Genomic DNA, 21,426 nt, shown 5'->3' on the forward strand with positions numbered 1-21,426 from the left:
AGGCCGATCACCTCACGAGACACTCTCCATCAGGAAGAACTTCGCCAGACCCCTCATGGTCTCCTCCAACCACTTGCACGTACAATCTGCTTGGTCCAAGGACCAAGCCAGGATCGTAGGCTCTCGTGGCCGGACCATAAGGAGCCCACTCCTCACGGTCACGCCTGTTTGCCTCACTCCTCCCAGTGTAGCCCCAGGAGGTTGAAGGGACAGGTGAGGAAGACCTGATGCTCCTGCCCTGCCTACCAGCAGGCTGGGAGGACTGCAGGCGATGGCCAACCCGTGGTGGCGATCAAGCTGCAGGTCTGGACCAGTGGTCTCCATGCGGAGAAGCGCTGGACCAAGGATGGTTTCGTCAGTCTTGTGCATCAGGGGAGCTGCTACCAGTCGTGCGAACCGTCTGGTCCTGGTGGGAGCGACGGTCGGGTGACTGGTAGTGTACACTAACGAGGCGAGAGCGAGCACCGTCCTCACGACGCACCATGGTACCAGAAGCAGCCGAGGCTGGTCCTGGTGACCGGGGGGACCTCTTTCCAGCCTCAACACATGGACGGTCTGGTGGGACCGTCACATCAACCCTGGGAACTGGGGGATCGCTGCGAGAGCGATCGCCGGTCTGGCGAGAGTCACCTGAGCGACTCTTACCAACCTTCTGCTCCGTGCCTGGATCCTGACGGTGAGCATGCTCTGTCAATCGTGGTTCCATGGTTGCAACTGATCACTTGGTGGGTGAACCGCCAACACTCGGTGGGGACGCAGGCAGGAGACGGTTCCCAGTCCGGAGGTGGAACCTCTGGAGCCGGGAACAGAGGTACAAGCGGTTGCTGGTACCTCCACGGTCCCCGTCTTCTTCTTCCCTGAGGAAGGAGAGATGGGCCCCGTTCCCGGAGAGACGGGCCCCATTCCCGGAGGAACGGGAGGACCAGCGGAAGACACCTGTCCCACCAGAGCAGGACAGTCCCTTAGAAGTCTCTGAGCGAGACTTCTTAGTGGGGGCGAGGCCACCTACTTCCTCCTTGGCTTGGGGGCCTTGGAAGTCGAAGGGGTAGAGGCAGCAGAAGATGATGACGAAGATGAAGACAAAGAAGACGACGACACCTTCCTCTTCTTTCTGGACTACTTCTTTGCCAGCTTCTTTAGGACAACAGAGAGGTCCTCCATCCAGGATGGAGCTGGGGCAGTTGTAGTGGCAACACGGCCCAACTCCACCTGTTTGGAGGGACCTGCGGGAGCAGCAGCACTTCCACGGGCAAGGACGGAGGCAGCAGGTATGGCAACAGTTACAGGAGGACGATCCAGGGGAGAGCTCTTCAGACACTCGAAGTCAGGGGGCGGAGCAAGGACAGCAAAACCAGGTGGAGGAGGAGCCATCTCCCTCCGGGTCACATACGACAGCGGAGCTTGTACCGCGGCCGAAAGGGTGACTGTTGTCACATAATGGGTGTACACCAGGTGCGGTGGAGCAGCATAACCTGGTGTTGAGATGGTCATAGTCATCCTTGTCTCCACCCCATGAGTGACTGGAGCTGCAGCCAGATGAAAGACTCAGAGATCGCCACACCTGCTGGAGATCTCCACCCATGGAGGCAGACACACCTGAAGAAGTAACAGTCGGGTTAATGGAAGGGGGAGGTTTCCTGTTCGCTCAGAGGGGGAAGGATCCCACCCTGAGCGGACAGAAGACCCCGAGTACAACTCAAGGTCGAGGTGTTGCCCTCCTTCCTCTGCACCTGACAAATCAAGCGAAGAGGCAGAGAGGAACACATCCCCCCGAAGGGGAGAGAGCCATACGCGGGAGCTGACGAGGAGGAAGGAAAGAAGATGACGTGTTGGTCACGAAGGTGTCAAGGGAGAGCTTTCCGATGACACCTTGGCACCTTTATGTGGCTTCTTCCTCTTCTAGTACAACTCCCACTGCTCCTCCGACCAAGAGACACAAACATCACAAGTCAATGACCGAGAGCATTCACGCCCTCGGCATCTAGAATATAAGGGATGAGGGTCCACGATATCACTGGACCTAAAAGCCCCACACCTACAGCCTCCCACTCCAGGCCACACTCTCCGGTTGGATGGGGGCGAGAGGCCTCTCTGATTCGTGGGACTGCATGATTCACTGTGATTCACTTCCACAAAATACAAAAAGTAATAATAATAGAGTACTTACAATCACTTCCACAACTATTCTAAGAGAAAAAGGTTGAAGTAATCCAGAGCTTTGATACAAATCTCACGACAGAGGCGGGCAGAGCGGCGAGCACACGTCTTCACCCAACGGCGGTCGAAAGCAAAGTGATATGTTTATCTCTAGTTGGGCGGGGATCCCGACCATTGGACAAGCAGTTACTGCTGAACTACCTTGTTAGTAAATCTTACGACCGATCCAGCTGGAGCTGAATAGTAATTCCTTATGTAAAGGACCGAGGGTTTGTATAACGTGTCGGAACAAATACTAAATTGAGTCAAAATCTTTGATGCTACCCTTTCCTACCACCAACTACAATTTTCAGAGACCAATACATACAGAAATTGTACAACGGACAATGAACACAAAAGAGGAAATCCTCACCCTTCCCTCAAGAGAAGTCACCCCATACAAGACACAATACCTGAGAATTTGGGAATAGTAATGTAACTCTTTCTCTATAATCATGGATGACAAATTTAAATATCCCCCTCCCACCCAGGGAGAGCCTATGTACTGATAGCATCTCAGGAGTCCCCAGTACAAAATTATGAATGATAACTATGCGTACACTACGATCCTGTCTGCATGCAGTAAGAAAAACTATGCAGACTTCTTTTGTAAATCATTGTAAGCTGTAAAACATTCTTGTAAAAATACAAATGGACCTAGGATGGTTAATTTTAGATTTGTTCTAATATGAAAATCTTAAGGAAAGCAACAATTAAACAAAAATCTCGGTGCAGCTGAATGAGAGCATTGAGTTGAACCATTTCGATGGAGCATTGTTACATGACTTGAACAATAAAGCTCTGCCTCCTTAGAAGCTCATTTAAAATGCCAAAAATCTATCACAACAATTATAAATGCACTTTACCTTAAAATTGTTGTCATTTAACTTCTTGCCAACTTAAAAGATGAAAATAATACTTACTTGGCCTATCACTAAAGAATGAGTCGAAGACAACAAAATTGTTGATCTGCGGTACTTGATTCCTAAGACCATAGTGCTTTTGCAAAAATCCTAAAAACTTATCTGAGGGTTTATCTACAGCCATGTGACCAGGGCTGACATTCTGATCCTGAAAGAAAAAATAATTAACTATATTGTTTCTTCACCAACAACATGAATAACTAACTCCTTTCAAACCTCTGAATAATATTAAAACACAATTTTTGAGAGTGAATTGTATTAGTATTCCTAACTATACAAACCTGAGGTCCTTTACATAAGGAATTACTTTCAGCTTAGCTGGAATTACAGCCATTAAATTCTTGAACAAGGTGGTTAGGCAGTAACTACCGTCTGGTAGGCGGGTAGGCCACAGCCCAGATGTAAACACTCCACTTTGCCTTTTGGCCCAGGTTCAAAGTGAGGGGTGGCATGAGGTGGGCATAAATGTAAAGGACCTCAGGTTTGTATAGTTAGGAAAAATACAATTTACTTTCAAAAATTGTGATTTGTTCCTACACGATATACAAACCTTATTGGTCCGTTACACAAAAGACTCACTGATTGGTGGGAGGAATGTGAGTGAACCTTTAGAACTGACTGGAGTTCTGAACACCTGAGCTATTCCTCCTGGTCGTAAAAGTGAGGAGGAGTGCCCTGCCTCTGACAACTTGATCAGAGTATAGGAGCTGCATGATCAAGAGTCAGACTTCTGGGACCTTTCTGAAATGAGTGAGGAATCATAACTCATCCGAAATTAGGCTGGGAAGAATATTTTAGAGTCGGAGGCATTAATGCAAAGTTCTGGTAAGGGTTTGCATTATTGCCAGCCTCCTTTCTCCCCTTGCTAGAGGAAGGAGCGGGATTGCTTCTCTGACTCTGATAAGAAAAATAGAAAGGGAGCTCGATGTGTAAGCTTACCGCATCAATCGCCTGACCAGCCAGTGTAAGTTCGAGTCCTATCCTCACCCAGAAGAAGAGGAGTAGAAGGACACGGTGGGGAAGTGGAGAGGCAGTCATTCTCGCTACTTCTTATCTCTAGAACCACACACCATAGACGAGATGCAATGTGTCCTCTTGAAGGAGCCGAGTAAGCAAACACAACCTGCAAGCATCCGCCACCAGTCCAAGGAAAGAAAGTTCCAAGGACCTGTGGGCAGACCCGAAGGAAGAAAGATATAAATATGGTCGCATTGAGACCTCATTTATCTTCCTGTCTGACATATTCTTCGAGTGATGAAATGTAACCATCCACTGGACTATCAACTTGCAGAGAAATCTCTCACGATCTCGTAAGACTCAGAGAAGACGTGTCATTGGACACTCCTGCAATGGCAGTCCGCAGCAGATAAAGACACCGACATTCAATGATGGGTGTCGATCCTTCATGGTATAACAACACACCAATAGGACAAAGTAATGACTGATCTCAATCAACCAATACAAAGTCCACAGCATAGCTCATGAAGGACTCAGACTCGTCAACAAATGCCGACTGACTGCGCTGCCACGCATCTGAGACGTTGTCACAACATGACACCCGTTCTTTTGAAGGGTTATACTGAGAATAACCATAACAAATTGTCTATCTTGTTCACTACCAATATTGAGAGATGAGATGATGTTCTCACAAGGCATGTGTACATCAGACAATAGTCAATTGCCTTCTAGAGACTGAGGTCCCTGTGATGGCAAGACAGAGGTTTCTCATCAGTAGCTGAATCTCAACTAAGGAGAAACAATGCTATATTACTAGTAAATGACTAAGGTGAATGTGGACCTATGTCTTCACACTTGAATTGAGAGAAGTAAACTCTCAAGAATCTGATCATAGAAAAAGTCCTGACGATGACCCAAACCAGTGAAGACAGCTTTGAATCTGTTGTTTTAACACAAGGACTGAAAAGCTAATCCACATTTATTTTCATGCTGCTCAGCGAGAAAGTTGGAGTTTTGCAATGAAAGCAGAGCATCTTTCAGTAATGAAAACACAGGGATTGTACTGCCTGAAGAACTGCTTCTCATGGGTTGGATCAGGGAGGACATTTCTATTTACTTTGGAAGCGTTCGGAGTGAACAAAGAATAATTGAACACCTTGCGAATTAGGAAATGTATATTAGAAGACACTCAAATTGTCTAAAGAATATCATTCTTCATCATCGCAGTGCCCGATGGGGCAGGTGCAATGAAGCAGAAGACTGGGCTACAGACTTCTGTTATACCGTATGGTAAACAGAAAGATGATCATGAGTCTAGCGAGATATACCTCTTATCTGAAAATTCTTGCAAAGGCAATGCGGTGCAGGGGAGATGGGCATACATGGATGCAAGAATTCCAGCCAATCAAAGAGCTAAGTCTGTGATTGCCGGGCAGAGATCCGAATTGGTGGTGTCAATCGTGATGGTCTATCCGCCATTTTAGCATCCAATTCGAGAGATCCTGCCCCGGGAATTTGAACGAATGCAGCAGGGCTGCCCCTAGCCGGAGTCTCACCACCTACCCACCTATCCTAGACTGGTCTCCTCCCCGAGGTCTCCTACTTTCAGATGCCACCGCAAGACGGCAGCGCCAAGTTAGCACCCCCCAAATGGGGAATCGTAATGCAAGTCTAGGCCTAAAACAAAAGGGACAAAAGGTTCCTGACCAGTAGAAAACCACTGAACCCCCACCTTCGCAGGACGCACGGCAGGAAACCGAGCGTGGGTGGCCGTCTTCACCGTTTGATAGCCTTAGGAGTGGACGTGCTGGCCTCTGTCCGCCCTTCCGAGAGGCAACTGTCTCTCCCTTAACCCCTTCTTTACCGGGTGGGTGAGCAGAATGTAAAACATTGTGTTTCGCTGCCGAACTGAATCTCTGGTAGTGACTCGAGTTTGGAGGAGGGGTGCCCATCGTAAATATTTGCCAAAAATACACTAATCAAGACAGGCTAATGAAATTATCAGTATTATTAGCACTATAATAACGCATATTCTCTGTTAGTTTTATCATCCTACAGGGAAAATAAATGATTTTATGAAAAAAAATGTGAAACTCAGTGTCCCTTGTACAAGGGACACTGGTGTCGGTGAAAAAACTACGGTCTTGAAATAGAAATTCGGTCTTACAGAATGTGGTATATTGCACCTGGAACATGCACATAAAAAAGTATTATCAAATAGAACAGTAAATAAGCAAGTAATAACAAAAAAAAGAGCAAAAACTAAAGCGAAAGCCCGCCAATAAATATGGAAATCGCAAATTTTATAGTATATCTTTCAAAAAATTGGGCGATGTCATTTTCTACTTTTTCTAAGATTAGTTTCATCACAGAAAACAACTTTAGGGGCATTAGGGGTATCTAAACTAATTTTTCAAGTTTCTTGTCCTCAGAAAAAATCGCTTTTTTGCTTTTTCTCTGGTTTGGTTTTTATATATAAGTTACTATAAGGCTTTATTTCTACCTTCCATTTATCTGGTGTTCATATCTTTTATTTGTAAAATTTAATAAGCATGAATGAATAAATAAATAAACAAGTAAATGCATGAATACAAGCTGGGTTTGGTTTTTTTACTTGGGTAAACGGTTATTACATGTTTACGCTTGTCTGGTTTTTGTGATTTTTTGTTGAGACGCAGTTCATCTGTCACCTACACACTACTATAAGCAGTAATAATACTATTTTTTTTGGTTCATCATACGTCTGGCATCGTCATACTGTTTATTTTTGCTCCAAACTCTTCAAACCGAAATTACAAAGAAAGATGGAAGTCCCTATCTGAAAGAGGAGTTTTGGTGGTACTATGCGTACCACCTTTATGCACCCGGTGCGGTATAGTAGACTTCAATGGTGGTACCCACCTACCTCCAAACAAACTTTCGGTAATGAAGAGTTAAAAGAGGTAGTCTGTTGTATGAGAACCTCGTACCCTAACCTATCCTTCCTCCTTCCTCATGATAACATCCCATCCTTCCCTCCTATCCGTACAGAAAGAAATCCTATCCACCGATCCTTTGTTTCCTCTCCCTCTCCTGCCCTCCGGCGTGCCCTCGTGGCGGCCTTGCCCAAGACCGTCTCCCCTCACCTGAGCGCAGTCTCTCTCCATAATGTCTAAGTGCTAACCGTTTGTAACTAGCAGTCATAAACTTTAATTCCTATAAGACTTATTGCTACGTCCATTAGTAGAAATAATCTGTATAAGTCAAATAGTGCAGTGTAAGAAATGGCTAAGTGGATTAGCGTGTCTGTGCATATTAACTAGTCTTTAATTGGTTTCGTAAATTTCCCTTTCAGGGATGAGAGTACCTTTGCTGAACTTCCACGTAATCTGGTTACGAACCGGTATAATTCGTACTACATTCCACTCCCATAACAAGCCCGTTGCAGCATTCAAGCTCCAGCGGTTTAGCCAAGCGGTTTAACCAGAAAAATTTATGTATCCGTTGTGCCTTCTTAATTGTAAATAGAAGTAAATACATTATTGCCGGTATTCAGTGTCTATATGCCGGCTGGCGACCTCCCACTTCCCTAACTTAATTGTATAAATTAGGATATACGTTTGCTAGTAATTATCTAAGGCCAAGGCAGCGTAGAATCTTAAAACTGTCGACCAAAGCCAAGATTCGCTAAGATAGTTGGTTAATATCTTTGTTTTAAAGTAATAATATTCCCCCATTTCTATCTTTGGTGACTGAAGAAGAACCTTAACTTCATTTTTGAGTAAATTATATTAATTAACTGGAGTTGGAAACCGTGGAAGCAAAAACGCCAGGAAAACTTTAATATTTCGTTAAAATCTCTCGTAAGTGTTAACAAGGAATTTGCATAATAATAAACAGGGCAGATAGGAATAAATTCCCGCTAACGTTCGTAATCATAACGCAAAAACGATCACTGTGTTTAACGTTCATTTTTACATCCTAAAGTGTAAAGTGAGTGCGTTGGTTGTGAAATAGTGTCGTTTAAAATCCCGCGGAAAGTGTGTGTGTGCACGCACGCTGCTAGCTCGCAGGGCAGCCAACCGTCACGTGTTTAAACGACTTTCCATAACGAGTTACAATATCGTTCATAAATAGTAACGGAAATCGTCGTGTTAGGTTGTTCTTATTATATTTAATGTAAATATATTCTGGGATTTCAAAGTAATTATGATTTAAGATTTTTTTTTTCTTTTACGGGACTTAACTTTTGCACTGTTGTAAACAGAGGGTAAACCTGGGAAAGTCTAGCCCCACACACACACGTAACCCAGAGCGGAGACACAAGTGTTTTGTTTGTTTGTTTTTCACTTTCGAGCTCCGACTTTACGTGTTTATGTTAATAGGGCAAACTTTTTTAGTGTGAGGAGAAGGTAAATAACGGTATATGCTTTGTTACTTTGTAATTTTTTTTTTTTTTTTCTCTTTCTCACTTAAGTGTGATAGACATGTGTAAATGGTTGGGAAAGGAATAATTCCTGTGCGGTGGTGCTAGATCGTTCAGGTTAAGTTTCATATCATTATAATGTGTGGATCTTTCTAAACTATTGGGAGACATAATTCATTTATTTTAAGTGAAGGGATTAGTTATTGGGGATAATCATCTCTAGTGAAGCAAAATTAATTAGCGTTTCATTGATTGCCAGCTAAACCAAAATAGCAGTTCCTACGCAATCTTAACTTACGCTTAACCCCCCCCCCCCCCCCCCCCCCCCCCCCCCCCCCCCCCCCCCCCCCCCCAGGGCAATTTAAAGTTGTGTTATTTTAGACATTTGTTTACCTTTAGAGTTCTTATTGCTCCTTTAAACAGACAGCCACAACTACAAACCCTAATTTTAATAGCTAGCCTAGGGGATCATCCATCGCTTTGATTCCTGCCGTAGGTCTATTATTCTAGCTAGCCTAGGGGATCATCCATCGCTTTGATTCCTGCCGTAGGTCTATTATTCTAGCTAGCCTAGGGGATCATCCATCGCTTTGATTCCTGCCGTAGGTCTATTATTCTAGCTAGCCTAGGGGATCATCCATCGCTTTGATTCCTGCCGTAGGTCTATTATTCTAGCTAGCCTAGGGGATCATCCATTGCTGTGGTTCCTGCCATAGGCCCATTTTTCCTACCTAACTTTCAGGATCACCCATCTTTGTGATTCCTGTTTACGGCTTAGTGCCATATAGCTTACAGGTACACCTCTTGCTGTGTATTCCTGTCATTTGCACACCTCGACAGTGTAGTCTTTTCCAGGTACAATTATCGGTCGTGGTGCCACTTTGCACCGCTTTATCTGTATCCTTCCTGCTGCCAGACTTCTGCTTTGGCCAGAGTGTCTTTCCCTTCCGTGCAATTGCTTGCATGGCCAACACCCCACTTACAAATTATTGTTGAGGGTGATCCAGTAGTCATTTCAAGGAATTAGCAAAATGCACCACTGAGATCCAGGCTATAATGGAATTGGGAAAGAGGCTCGGATATGATGGAACAGAATTGCAAGAATTTGTCCGAGAAACCCAGGCCGAAGCCAGGGATCGAAGGCAAGAGGAGAGAGAAAGAGAGAAGGAACGGCAGGAGCATGAATTAAGGAAGCAGGAGCATGAATTAAAGATGGACAGGACAAAGCCCATTGAATTTAGCCCAGCTCCAATCCTCACAAGCTCCACCTAATGGTACTCCGCTACCGGGGCCCGGCTCTCCATCCTTGCCTGTCCATACTCTCATTCCTCAGTGGGACGATAAGGATCCCGTAAGGTGGCTACACGAAGTGGAGTCAGTGTTCCAGACATGTGCTGTGGCAGGGGAGATGAAGGCCCTACTTCAGGCCAAGCATATGCAGGGAAAAGGGAAGGCTGCTCATTCTGCCTTACCCGTTGATCGACAAGGAGATTTCGAGGCTGTCCGGAAGGCCGTGATAGAGGCTTACAAGCTGAGCCCTGAACATTGGTGCCGTCAGTGGCGTGGGCAAGTTAAGCCCTCCACGCAACCTTGGGCTGACTGGGCTTTTCAGAAGGATAGGCTCTATACCCTCTGGCTTGGGGCTGCGAAGTGCATACCATCGAGGACCTCCACGAGCTTGTCAAAAGTGTTATTGTTAGTATACAATAAGGTTTTGTACATACTTACCTGGCAGATATATACTTAGCTATACGTCTCTGACGTCACGACAGAATTCAAAACTCGCGGCACACGCGACAGGTAGGTCAGGTGATCTACCTTACCCGCCGCTGGGTGGCGGCTGTAAGAACCAATCTCCCTTTCCAGCCAGAATTTTTCCTTCCACCGGTCTCCTGAGGGGAGGCTGGGCGGGCCATCAATCGTATATATCTGCCAGGTAAGTATGTACAAAACCTTATTGTATACTAACAATAACATTTTTGTACATGAACTTTCCTGTCAGATATATACTTAGCTGATTGACACCCTTGGTGGAGGGAAAGAGACAGCAATATAAATATAGAAAAAAGGGGAAAACAACACTAGTTGTAGGATGTAAATACAGCCTTGGTTCTTACCTGTTTAGGCAGAAGACTTCGTAGTTACTGTCTATGAGTCTGCGTTGCCTTAAGAGCTTCAGCGAGGGGCGTGACCTACAGCTGACAGACTCTCTGGGTCTATCAAAGGGATTTGGTTATCCGCTTACTTGATAGAATCCGAGCAGGATCTGTCAACGGGGATTCGCCCACTTATATGACAGAACCTCACCACTATCATTGCAAGGAGCTCAAACATAAACCGATCACCTAACCAATCTAATCATTGTTAGACTACGAAATGAAAAACATGCCTACCCGCATGTTCTTTCACACAACCAAAAACTTACAACCTAACAAGGGGAAAAAATATATACTACTAAGGATATGTCTCAGCTCCCTGCCCCAGCACCGAATCCGCCGATACGTACGGGCCTAACCCGAAGCACTTTTCATACGTAACTTTGACGTCTCTCAGATAGTGTTTGCAAAGACGGAGAGTTGCAACGCCAGAATGTTGCCTTCATAATATTACTCAGGGATATGTTTTTGTTAAAAGTCAATGACGTGGCAATAGCTCTTACCTCATGAGCTTTGACCTTAAGGACTTTGAATTGACTTTCATCACATATCGCATGCGCTTCTTCACCAGGCTTCTGATAAAGAAAAAGCGCATTCTTCGAAAGAGTCCTCCTTGGATCTCTTACAGAGCACCAAAGGTTGGACATCATTGCCCTTAAGTTTTTTTTTTTTTCTTTCTCTGTAGATAGAATTTCAAACTTCTTACTGGGTTACAAAGCGACCTCTCTGCTCCTCGCCTACTAATGCAGACAATCCTTGTACTTCAAAGCTCCTAGGCCAGGATTTGAGGGGGTTCTCGTTCTTGGCTAAGAACGAAGGAAGGAACGACAGATAGCTGCAACTCCTCTGAATCCCACATTTCCTTCTAGTGCATGGAGTTCACTAACCCTCTTTGCGGAAGCCAATGCCATGAGAAAAATTGTCTTCTTCGTGAGGTCTCTAAACGATGCAGACTGAGGCGGTTCGAAACTTATTGGACCTCAGGTTAACGTAGCACTACATCCGATTCCAACTCGGAACCCCTGGAGAAACCTTCTTGGATGTTTCAAACGATCTTAATAGATCATGAAGGTCCTTATCTTCTGAAATGTTTAAGTTTCTCTGCCTAAACACTGCAGATAGCATGCTACGATAGCCTTTAATGGTTGATACCGCCAATCCACTTTCTTCCCTAAGGAAAAGTAGAAGTCTGCTATTTGGGTCACAGAGGTACTGGAAGAGGAAAAGTGATGGTTCCTACACCATCGCCGAAAGACGTCCCACTTCGATTGGTAGACTCTAAGGTAGAAGGCCTTCTTGCTGCTGCGATAGCCGTTGCGACTCTTGCAGAAAAGCCTCTCGTTCTGACCAAACTTTTGACAGTCTGAAGCCAGTCAGATCTAGAGCGGGAGGTTTTAGTGATACCTCTCGAAGTGGGGTTGTCTGAGCAGATCGATCCTCTGTGGTAATGTTCTCGGAGATCTACTAACCATTCCAGTACCTCTGTGAACCATACTTGAGCGGCCAACGGGGCTACCAGCGTCATCCTTGCTGCCTCCGATTCTGCAAATTTCTTTAGAGTCTCTCCCAGTATCTTGATGGAGGAAAAGCATACATGTCTAGACCCTTCCAATCTAGTAGAAACGCGTCTATCGACACTGCCCTCGGGTCCGATATCGGAGAGCAGTAGTTGGCTATCCTCCGCATTCTTGGCTGTGGCGAAGAGGTCTATATGAGGCTTGCCCAAAGCTTCCACAGGTCCTGGCAAACATCTTCGTGAAGAGTCCACTCTGCAGGCAGGACTTGATCTTTCCTGCTTAGGAGGTCTGCTCTGACGTTCTTTTCTCCTGTACGAACCTGGTAAGGAGACAAATCTTCCTTTGCTCTGCTCAAAGCAGAAGTTCTTTTGCTGTCTCGTACAGGGAGAAAGAGTGAGTCCCCCCCTGCTTCCTGATGTAAGCCAGGGCCGTGGTGTTGTCCGAGTTGATCTGTACTGTTGAAGCTAGGACGTGGGGCTCGAAAGCTTTCAAAGCTAGCCAAACCGCCATCAGCTCCTTCTTGTTGATGTGCCAGGTCACCTGTTCCTTGTTCCAGGTGCCTGACACTTCTCTTGACCGAGCGTCGCTCCCCAACCTGTTTCCGAGGCGTCGGAATACAACGCTTGGTTGGGGTTCGGAATGTGAAGGGACATCCCTTCTGCAAACCTGAGAGGGTTGGCCCACAAGAGAGGTCCTTCTTGATTTTCTCTTGAGATCTCGAAGGAGAACTCTAGGTTTTGGCGAACGAACGCTCCAGTTTTCGATGTAGAAAGAACTGGAGAGGTCTGAGGTGCAACCTTCCTAGAGAAAGGAATTGCTCCAACGAGGAGAGTGTCCAACAAACTGCATCCACTCCCTCGCTGTGCATACGTCTTTCTCTAGGAAGGCTTTGACTTTCTCTGACCCTCGGGCTATCCTTTCTGGAGACGGAAAAGCCCGAAAATCCAGAAAATAGAAGCCATCCGAATCCCCAGATAAGATACGATCTTGACTGGGGATCAACTGAGACTTTTGAAAGTTCACCAAAAGTCCCAGAGAACTTGCCATGAAAAGGGTCTTTTGTAGGTCCTCCAAACATCTTTTCTGCGACTTGGCTCTGATCAGCCATCGTCCAAGTAAAGGGACACTCTGACTCCCTCCAAATGTAGCCATCTTGCTAACATTTTTTCATTAGGCCTGTAAAGACCTGAGGGGCTGTTGAAAGGCCGAAGCACAAAGCCCTGAACTGGAATATCCTTCCTCCCATCATGAACCTGAGGTATTTCCTTGAAGAAGGAGGGATAGGCACATGGAAGTAAGCGTCCTGAGATCTAGGGACACCATCCAGTCCCCTGGCCGAAGGGCCGCCCAACACTGAGGATTTGTCCGTCTCCATGGCGAACTTCACTCTTTTCTACAAAGAAATTCAGGGCGCTTACATCCAGACCGGTCTCCCATCCTCCTGAGGCTTTTGGACTAGAAAAGGCGGTTGTAAAGCCCGCTGAGCAAGGGTCGCTCACTAGCTCTATAGCCTCTTTCTCGAACATTTGTTCCACTGCTTGTGTTAAAGCAAGGCTCATGATGGGATCCCTGTACCTGGCCACCAACTCCCTCGGAGTCGTTGTCAACGGTGGTCTTTCCGTAAAAGGAATCAGATATCCTTTCCTTATAATCGAGAGGGACCAGTTGTCCGCTTCCTCTCTTTACCCAGGCTTCCGAGAATCTTAGAAGTCTGGCACCTACTGGTGTTTGGAGGACTACTTCCCTACTTCTTAGCTCTGACAGAGCATGAGAAGTTCTACCTCTCTTGAAAGGTCTATTACCTCTCGAGGTAGAGGCTCTAGAAGGGGGGCCCCCTCGAAAGGGCTCCTGTCTAGCTGGAGTCTCCTTCTTCGTCTTCGTCTGGAAGGAGGTCCTAGGCTTCCGTGCCGACTGCGCGAGCATGTCCTGAGTCGCCTTCGCAGAGATAGATCCTGAGATGTCCTGGATTATCTTCTTCGGAAATAGCAGAGGCGAGAGCTGCGAATACAGGAGAGAGGCTCTTTGGGCATGCGAAACAGACTTAGTCAGAAAGAGCAGAAGACTGATCTCTTCTTCTTAAGGATCCCTGCTCCAAAAAGGGAGGCTATTTCGCTCATCCATCTCTAACTGCTTTGTCAATGCACGTTAGAACACTGTTGAGATCTTCTGGCGAAATAGCATCCGGGGTTCTGAGTCTTCTTAGCCAGACCAGGACCCCCAAAGACAGTCAAGGAAGTTGAAGACTTCCAAGACTCTAAACATTCCCTTCAGCAGGTGGTCAAGCTCGTTTTCATAGCCCAGGTAGTCTTAGCAGACAAAAAAGAGCCGAGCGTCGTGCTGCATCTACCAGAGAAGAGAAGTCCGCATCCGCCGATGAAGGAAGACCCAGACCTAGGGGTTCTCCAGACTCGTACCAAAATCCAAGTCTGCCCGTAAGCTTGGAAGGAGGGAAAGAAAACAGTCTTCCCTTTCTCTTCCTTAGAAAACAGCCAATCCCAAAACCTCTCAAAGCCTTCTTCATTGAGATGGTTGGCTTCATCCTCACACAAGAGGAACTTTCGTCTTCTTCGAAGTCGAGAATAAAGAGAGAGGAGACGGAGGAGCGACGGGAGTAAGGGAGTCTCCAAACTCTTGAAGAAGGAGATCTGTAAGGATCTTATAGGACGACACTGACGAGTCCTTCACCAAATCCTCTTCTGAAGGTTCAACTTCATCCACTGAAGAACCCTCCGCTTCTTTACGAGGGCAGTTAGCCTTCTCTAAAGAAATGCGCCTGTCCAGAGAGTGTCTAGTAGCAGACTGGCGCCTATCAGGGGAAGCCAGCAAAGTTTCTGGAGAGCTCCTCTCGAAAGAGTCCTTCCTACTCTGATGAGTGCGTGCGCTTTGCTCCTTAATCCTACTCCTAGAATTCCGGGCTTCCAAAGGGGAGCGTCTGCTAGGAGAGGAGAGCCTACTATGCTCAAGGCGCTTCTCAGGATCCATGCGCCTGTTCAAAGGAGAGCGGCTGCCAGGCGAGCTGCGCCTACCATGAGGCGAACGCCTACTAGGCTCTTGGAGCCTACTTACAGGAGAGCGAAGCCCTGGAGAAGGTCGCCTACTAGAGACCGGCGGTCTACCATCTCCACAACTTCGCTCCTGACTTGTGTGTCTCTTCAAAAGGTAGTCTCCCAGAAGAGACATATCTTTCCAGGCTCTACAGCCATGTTCCTGAACCGAGCGGCTAAAAGGAGAGCCGCGCCCTATCAGAGAAAAGCGCCTATCCTCCGCACCACGCTTGGGAGCGGGAGAGCGTCTACTTGGTTGATAGCGCCTACTAGGCTCAAGGCGCCTAACAAAAGGCGAGATCCTGTCTCTTGACGAATCCATCAAAGAATAGGCTCTCTTATCCGGAGAATGAAGGATCTTCGGAAATGCGCGAGAAGACGAGGCTGTACGCCTGTCTTTAGACGAACGCCTACTAGGCGCTAGATCCCTTCCTACTGGAGAGATGTAGTCACCATGAGAAAGCTTCTTGGGCGATTGACGCCTGGAAGACGACAAGCGCCTGCCGAGGGAAGAGCGCCTCCTTCCATCCGCTGATAAAGGAGAGAGAACCGACTCTGACTGAGACGGTAACACAGGCGAAGGAAATCCTAGACTTCTTGACAGGGAGAGAGACGTCGTTTCCGACGCCGTTCCCTCCTGCCCCCCCCCCAATGGAGGCCCGCCAGCGCCGAAATCTGCGCTTGCCAGTCCAGCAAGAATTCGAGCTGGGAGTCTTCGCAAAATCCCTCCATCCGGACAAGAGGCTCGAAGCCTACTATGATGGCGGAGAACTCCTGCTCCCTCCTGGGTTTCTTGATCTCTACTTCCGGCTCTTCTGGAAAAACTTCCGGGCTGGAAGGAAAAGAGATCCAGGCGCCTTCCAGGCTCTCTCAGCGGTCGCGAAGAATCCGAGGCGCTCCATCCTCTTCTAGGCGAAGGTGAGGAAGAAGAAGAGAAGCATTGGCGCAATACCTCCTTCTTCGCGCGAACAAGGGCAGCCTGGTACGAGCATTCAGGATCTACCGAGGGGACGCCTGATCGGTGGAGTTCTCCCTCAACCTTCCTGCGGCTGTTGACTTTCCTCCTCCACTGGGACTGGGAGTCTGGAAGAGGTCTAGGCCTGGAAGCATTAAGGAGCCGATCAGACGCACCCTCCACTGCACTGGGGTCACTGCACAATTCACCTTCACTACTCTTACCTTGCAACGAACGAATCTTCTTTTCCATGCTAAGGATCGTGGCTCTCATGGTTGCCACTTCCGTAGTCGATCCTTAGGTTCGATGCAGGGCGCAGGAGCTGAAACTGGAGAAGGTTCTAATGCTACAACAGGTATTTTCTTCTACCTCGCTAATACGAGACTTACTAGAACTCCTAGACGAAGCCTTTCTCACCCTGTCTTTCTCTAAACTTCCTCAAGTAGGAAGAAAGAGCCTTCCATTCACCCTCATCCAACTTCTCACACTCATTTCACGGGTTAACAAAAGAACATTCTTTCCCTCTACATTTAAAGCAAACTGTGTGAGGATCTACCGTAGCTTTCGGTAGTCTCACCTTGCATTCATGCATAGAGCACACCCTAAACATAGAAGATTTCTTAACCTCTAACTCAGACATCTCGAAATCAAAGAAAAATCCAAATCAATATCCAAAAACAATCCACAAATGCGTATGCCACGCCAACAAGATCAGGTACTTCACCGAAAGTCAGTCCAAATAAATCCACGGCAACGAGAAATGAATAAAGCTGTCAGGAGGTAACAACCACAGGTGTAGTCGTCACCGGCGACAGAAAAATTCTGGCTGGAAAGGGAGATTGGTTCTTACAGCCGCCACCCAGCGGCGGGTAAGGTAGATCACCTGACCTACCTGTCGCGTGTGCCGCGAGTTTTGAATTCTGTCGTGACGTCAGAGACGTATAGCTAAGTATATATCTGACAGGAAAGTTCATGTACAAAAATTGAGGATTTCCATAGGCATGCCCCACCAGAGCTCTCTCTCTACATTACCGAGAAGAAGCCAACAACCTTTAGGGCTTGTTGCGAGTATGCCAATGAATACGAGCTCGTCCGGCATAACTCAGGGTCCCAGCGCACTGCTCCACCCCCTGCCACTGATCTAGCTGGCAAGTCTAAGCCCAAGCAAAAACCATCTTCTTCCGCCAAGTGCAACCTCGGTGGCAAATCCAACCACACTGACGCAGACTGCCCGACAAATCAGTCAACACCAGCGGCTGCCCCTTCCAGGATTCAGATACGAGCTTCCCTCAGTCCAAAACCCAAGGTAAAGGGCCAGAAAAAGGAGTTTTGCCAAAAGCAGTACTGTGAGGTTTGCAAGGTCTATGGCCACACTAAGAACTACTCACAGTGCCCTAGCCGAACCTCAGCTCAAAACCCAGTTGTCCTCTCCATCCCTACTCAGGGCGCATCGCGGGGGCGGCCTGCAGAAGGGGAGATCACCGTAGCCCCACTTGAAGGAGGCACCCCTCCACAGTTGGTCCGAGCATTCGAGGATCCAGGTTCAAATGTTTCCCTAATCTTGTGGCACCAGGTACCCGCTGGCGCCCAAGTCCGGCAGGATGAGCGTATGACTGTCCGGTGGATTGAGAGAGTCACCAGGGACCTCCCCACGGTCGTGTTGAGAGTGACGACGCCCCAGCTCAAGCCGAGTACAGGCTTGGAGTCCACGATTGAACTTAGGCCGTGAGGGCTATGACCTGCTCCTGGGTAGGGACCTCCTGGGGGGAGTGCAGCGTGTGCCCTTAAGGTGCATGACAGCAGCTGAGCCTGAGCCTGAGCCTGAGCCCGAACCTTTGGATATAGCACCTGTAGAAGGTGACAAGTGGCTTGCTGGCATTGACCTGGGAGAATTAACCTGGCTAAAGGAGGAGGATCAAGAGCCCTCGTCTCCCAGCCATGAGTCCGAGCCTCGTACACAAGACCCTACTGTGCTGCTTATCACCTAACCGTGGATAGCTCTCCACCAAGCACCAGCTCAGGGGACCCAGGAGGCACCAGTGAGGCTTCCCGTCACCCCACCCCCTGAAGGAGCAGGACCGAGCTCATCCGTTTACCAACAGTTGGATGAGACCCTTAACCCTTATCGGGAGGCGGCCTATTTGGATGAAGCAGAAATAGTGAACCTCTCTAAGGAGAACTTCTTGTTGAAGGATGAGGTGCTCCTCAGAGTCACCCGAGGTGCCCACGAACCCGCTGAAGTGCTACACCGGCAAGTAGTTGTTCCCCGTAACCTTAGATTAGCTGTGTTGCGCATGGCCCATGAGGGACTAGGAGGACACTTTGGCGTGAAGCGCACTACCCAGCAAATCCAGCGGTCAATTCTTCTGGCCAGGCCTGCCTAGAGTGTTAAGGCTTATGTAGCCTCCTGTTTGCCCTGCCAGGTCCGCTGGGAACCCAAACCAGGTAGTGCCAAGGGCGCCTCTCCAGCCCATCCCTTCAGCGGGCATTCCCTTCCCATGAATGTTCTTGGTAGATTATGTGTGGGTCCCATGCCACGAGTAAACGTGGAAATTGTTACCTACTGACGATGATTGATCGGTTCACTCGATACCTGGAAGCCGTTCCAACCCGAAGTGCCAACGCCCGCCACGCTGTCAGAGGACTGACCCAGTTCTTTTGTAGGTTTGGTTTCCCTGCCACCATTCAGTCGGACAAGGGCTCCCACTTCATGGCAAAGGAGTTTAAGGAGGCGATGGCCTGCCATGGCATTCGCCACCGGACCTCTACAGCCTACCATCCAGAGAGCCAGGGCCTTGTGGAACGCTCCCACCAGACACTGAAGACAGTCTTGACCAAGTTGGGAGAGACTGGCTCACCTGACTGGAGGAAAATTTGCCCTACACGTCTGTGTTTGCCTCCGCCAGGCACGTTCAGAACCACCGGGTACAGTCCCTTTGAGCTGCTATATGCTCACTCACACGTGGCCCCCTAGATATACTCTACGAGGCTTGGGAAAACCCCACCAAGGCCTCCTGGCTGGAAGAGCTGCGACATACAGGCTAAATTACGGGTTGCATGGGATGTTGCCAAAGCTTCAGAGACGGCTGGCGCAGAGTAGTAGAAAAAAGAGTCGGGTGGATCGGGAGACTCAGACCGGAGTTTTGAAGTGGGAGACCAAGTTCTGGTTCTCCCGCACTGGAGAGCGGAGGCCTCTTAAGCACAAAGGTTTCATGGGCCCCTACAAGATTCTGGAAAAGAGGGGCACATTAAACTATCTAGTGGATTGCGGCACTAGGCGGGCTAAGTGGCTCCATATCAATCTCCTTAAGCCCTACCACCAGAGGAGCAAAATGGTGGGGACAGTCACCCAGGTTTCCTCACCCCAGAGTAATTCGGAGGTCCTAGCCAATTTTGAACTGATCACTCCTGCACTAGATACGGCGAAGAGAAATGACATCAGGGAATTACTCCTTCAGCATCCACAGGTTGTGCGGGACACGCTAGGTAGCACCCAGCTCTTGGAGCACAAGATTGAATTGCTTGAGGGAACAGCCCCATTCGGCAAAATTATTACCGCTTAACCCCAGCGGGCGGAACGGGTGGCGGCACAGGTTAAACTACAACTCGACTTGGGTCTCATTGAGGAGAGTGAGAGCCCTTGGGCATCCCCTGTAGTCCTGGTGCCAAAGGAGGGGGGAGGAGACCGACTCTGCATTGACTTTCGCAAGTTGAATGCAGTGACCAAACCGGAATCCTAACCGCTCCCACGCGTCGAGGATTGTTTGGAGAGCCTAGGCGAATTTCCATTCCTAAGTAAGATAGACCTAGAGAAGGGTTACTGGCAGGTACCATTGGCCAAGGAGTCACGGCCCCTGACTGCATTCATTACACGGGACGGGCTTTACCAGTGTCGGGTGATGCCTTTTGGTCTACGGAACGCACCTAGCTGTTTCCAGAAACTCATGAACAAGGTGCTAGCAGGGGTTCCTAATTGTGTGGTCTACCTAGACGACATTGTCATCTACTCCAAAACGTGGGACGAACACCTCCAGACCCTAAAGAAGGTGCTGGGTGCACTCCAGAAAGCCAATTTGGTCATCAACCTGAAGAAGTGTACTTTGGGAGTGTCTGAGATCACATCCCTGGGCCACCAGGTAGGAGGGGGCAAAATAATGCCAAAGGATGCCAACATTCTTGCTATACAGAATATGCCCTATCCTAAAACTAAGAAGGAAGCCCAACTGTTCCTGGGGATGGTGCAGTACTTTAGGAGATTTGTGCCAAACTTCTCCCAAGTAGCTGCTCCCATCACTGACCTATTCAAGGGCGATAACCAGTTCCGCTGTACAGAGGAGTGTCGGGAGGCCTACGACCATCTGAAGAGGGTCCTCATGAGTCGCCCGGTGCTCCGCACACCTGATTACTCTCAGCCTTTCTCAATAGCAGTAGACGCCAGCGATGTAGGGGTGGGTGCGGTCCTCCTCCAGGAGGAAAACCAGGTGCGTCACCCTGTCTCCTATTTCTCAAAGAAATTGAACCCAGCTCAGACGAGGTATAGTACATCGAGAAGGAAGACTACTTGGCATGGTCTTAGCCTTAAACATTTTGAATCCTACCATGCTGACATAAGTTCCCACTGACTGTCCTGACGGACCATAATCCTTTAATCTACCTCACTCAGTTCCGTAACAAGAATAAGAGGCTCATGAGGTGGTGTATGGACCTCCAGGACTACAATTGGAAGGTTGAGCACATCAAGGGCACGGACAATAAGATGGCCGATGTGCTCTCTCGGCATTAGTGCCCGATGCACAATGCCATGTATATATAGAACATAGACTGTAGGTTGTATGAATGTTGTATTGAGCCTTGGTGGCCTCCCCAGCTTCACGAACTGAAGAGACATCTTGGCCCCATTTTGTTTGTTCATGTATTTACCTCTGTCATTTTGGATGTATTGAGCCTTGGTGGTTTCCCCAGCTTCACAAACTGAGGAGCCATCTTGGCCCCATTTTTTTTTATTTATTTATTTGTGTTATTTTGTCCTCTTATTTTAATTTTTTTTTTTTCATTTATGACATTTGCTTTATTTTGCTTTAGTTAGCGTCATGCCATTATTTGTTCCTTGCTTAGGTTCCATATGAACTCAATGAAAATTGTTTCATGCATGTCGCTGTGCTGGGTCACTGTTGAGTTAAACTAGTAACACATGCCATTTTGTCAAGTTACTGCCTTGTAGCCCACTTGTTTTTTTTAATTGGCACTTAAAGTTAACCTCGGCAATTTATTTA

The 21,426-nt window shown here is 47.8% G+C and overlaps 1 protein-coding gene across 1 annotated transcript in view; it reads right to left on the reverse strand.

Annotated features, from left to right (window-relative positions):
- LOC135218793 (alpha-tubulin N-acetyltransferase-like) overlaps nucleotides 1-21,136 on the reverse strand; it is a 157,545-nt gene extending 136,409 nt beyond the window's left edge. Inside the window, exons 1-2 of the mRNA XM_064255243.1 lie at nucleotides 21,074-21,136; nucleotides 3,120-3,267 (exon numbers count right to left, since the gene is read on the reverse strand). Coding sequence (XP_064111313.1) covers nucleotides 3,120-3,267; nucleotides 21,074-21,136 — 211 coding nt within the window. The remainder of the gene's footprint in view (nucleotides 1-3,119; nucleotides 3,268-21,073) is intronic.
- Nucleotides 21,137-21,426: the final 290 nt, after the last annotated feature.

Source organism: Macrobrachium nipponense, chromosome 1 (genome assembly GCF_015104395.2).
Source record: "Macrobrachium nipponense isolate FS-2020 chromosome 1, ASM1510439v2, whole genome shotgun sequence".
NCBI lineage: Eukaryota > Metazoa > Arthropoda > Malacostraca > Decapoda > Palaemonidae > Macrobrachium > Macrobrachium nipponense.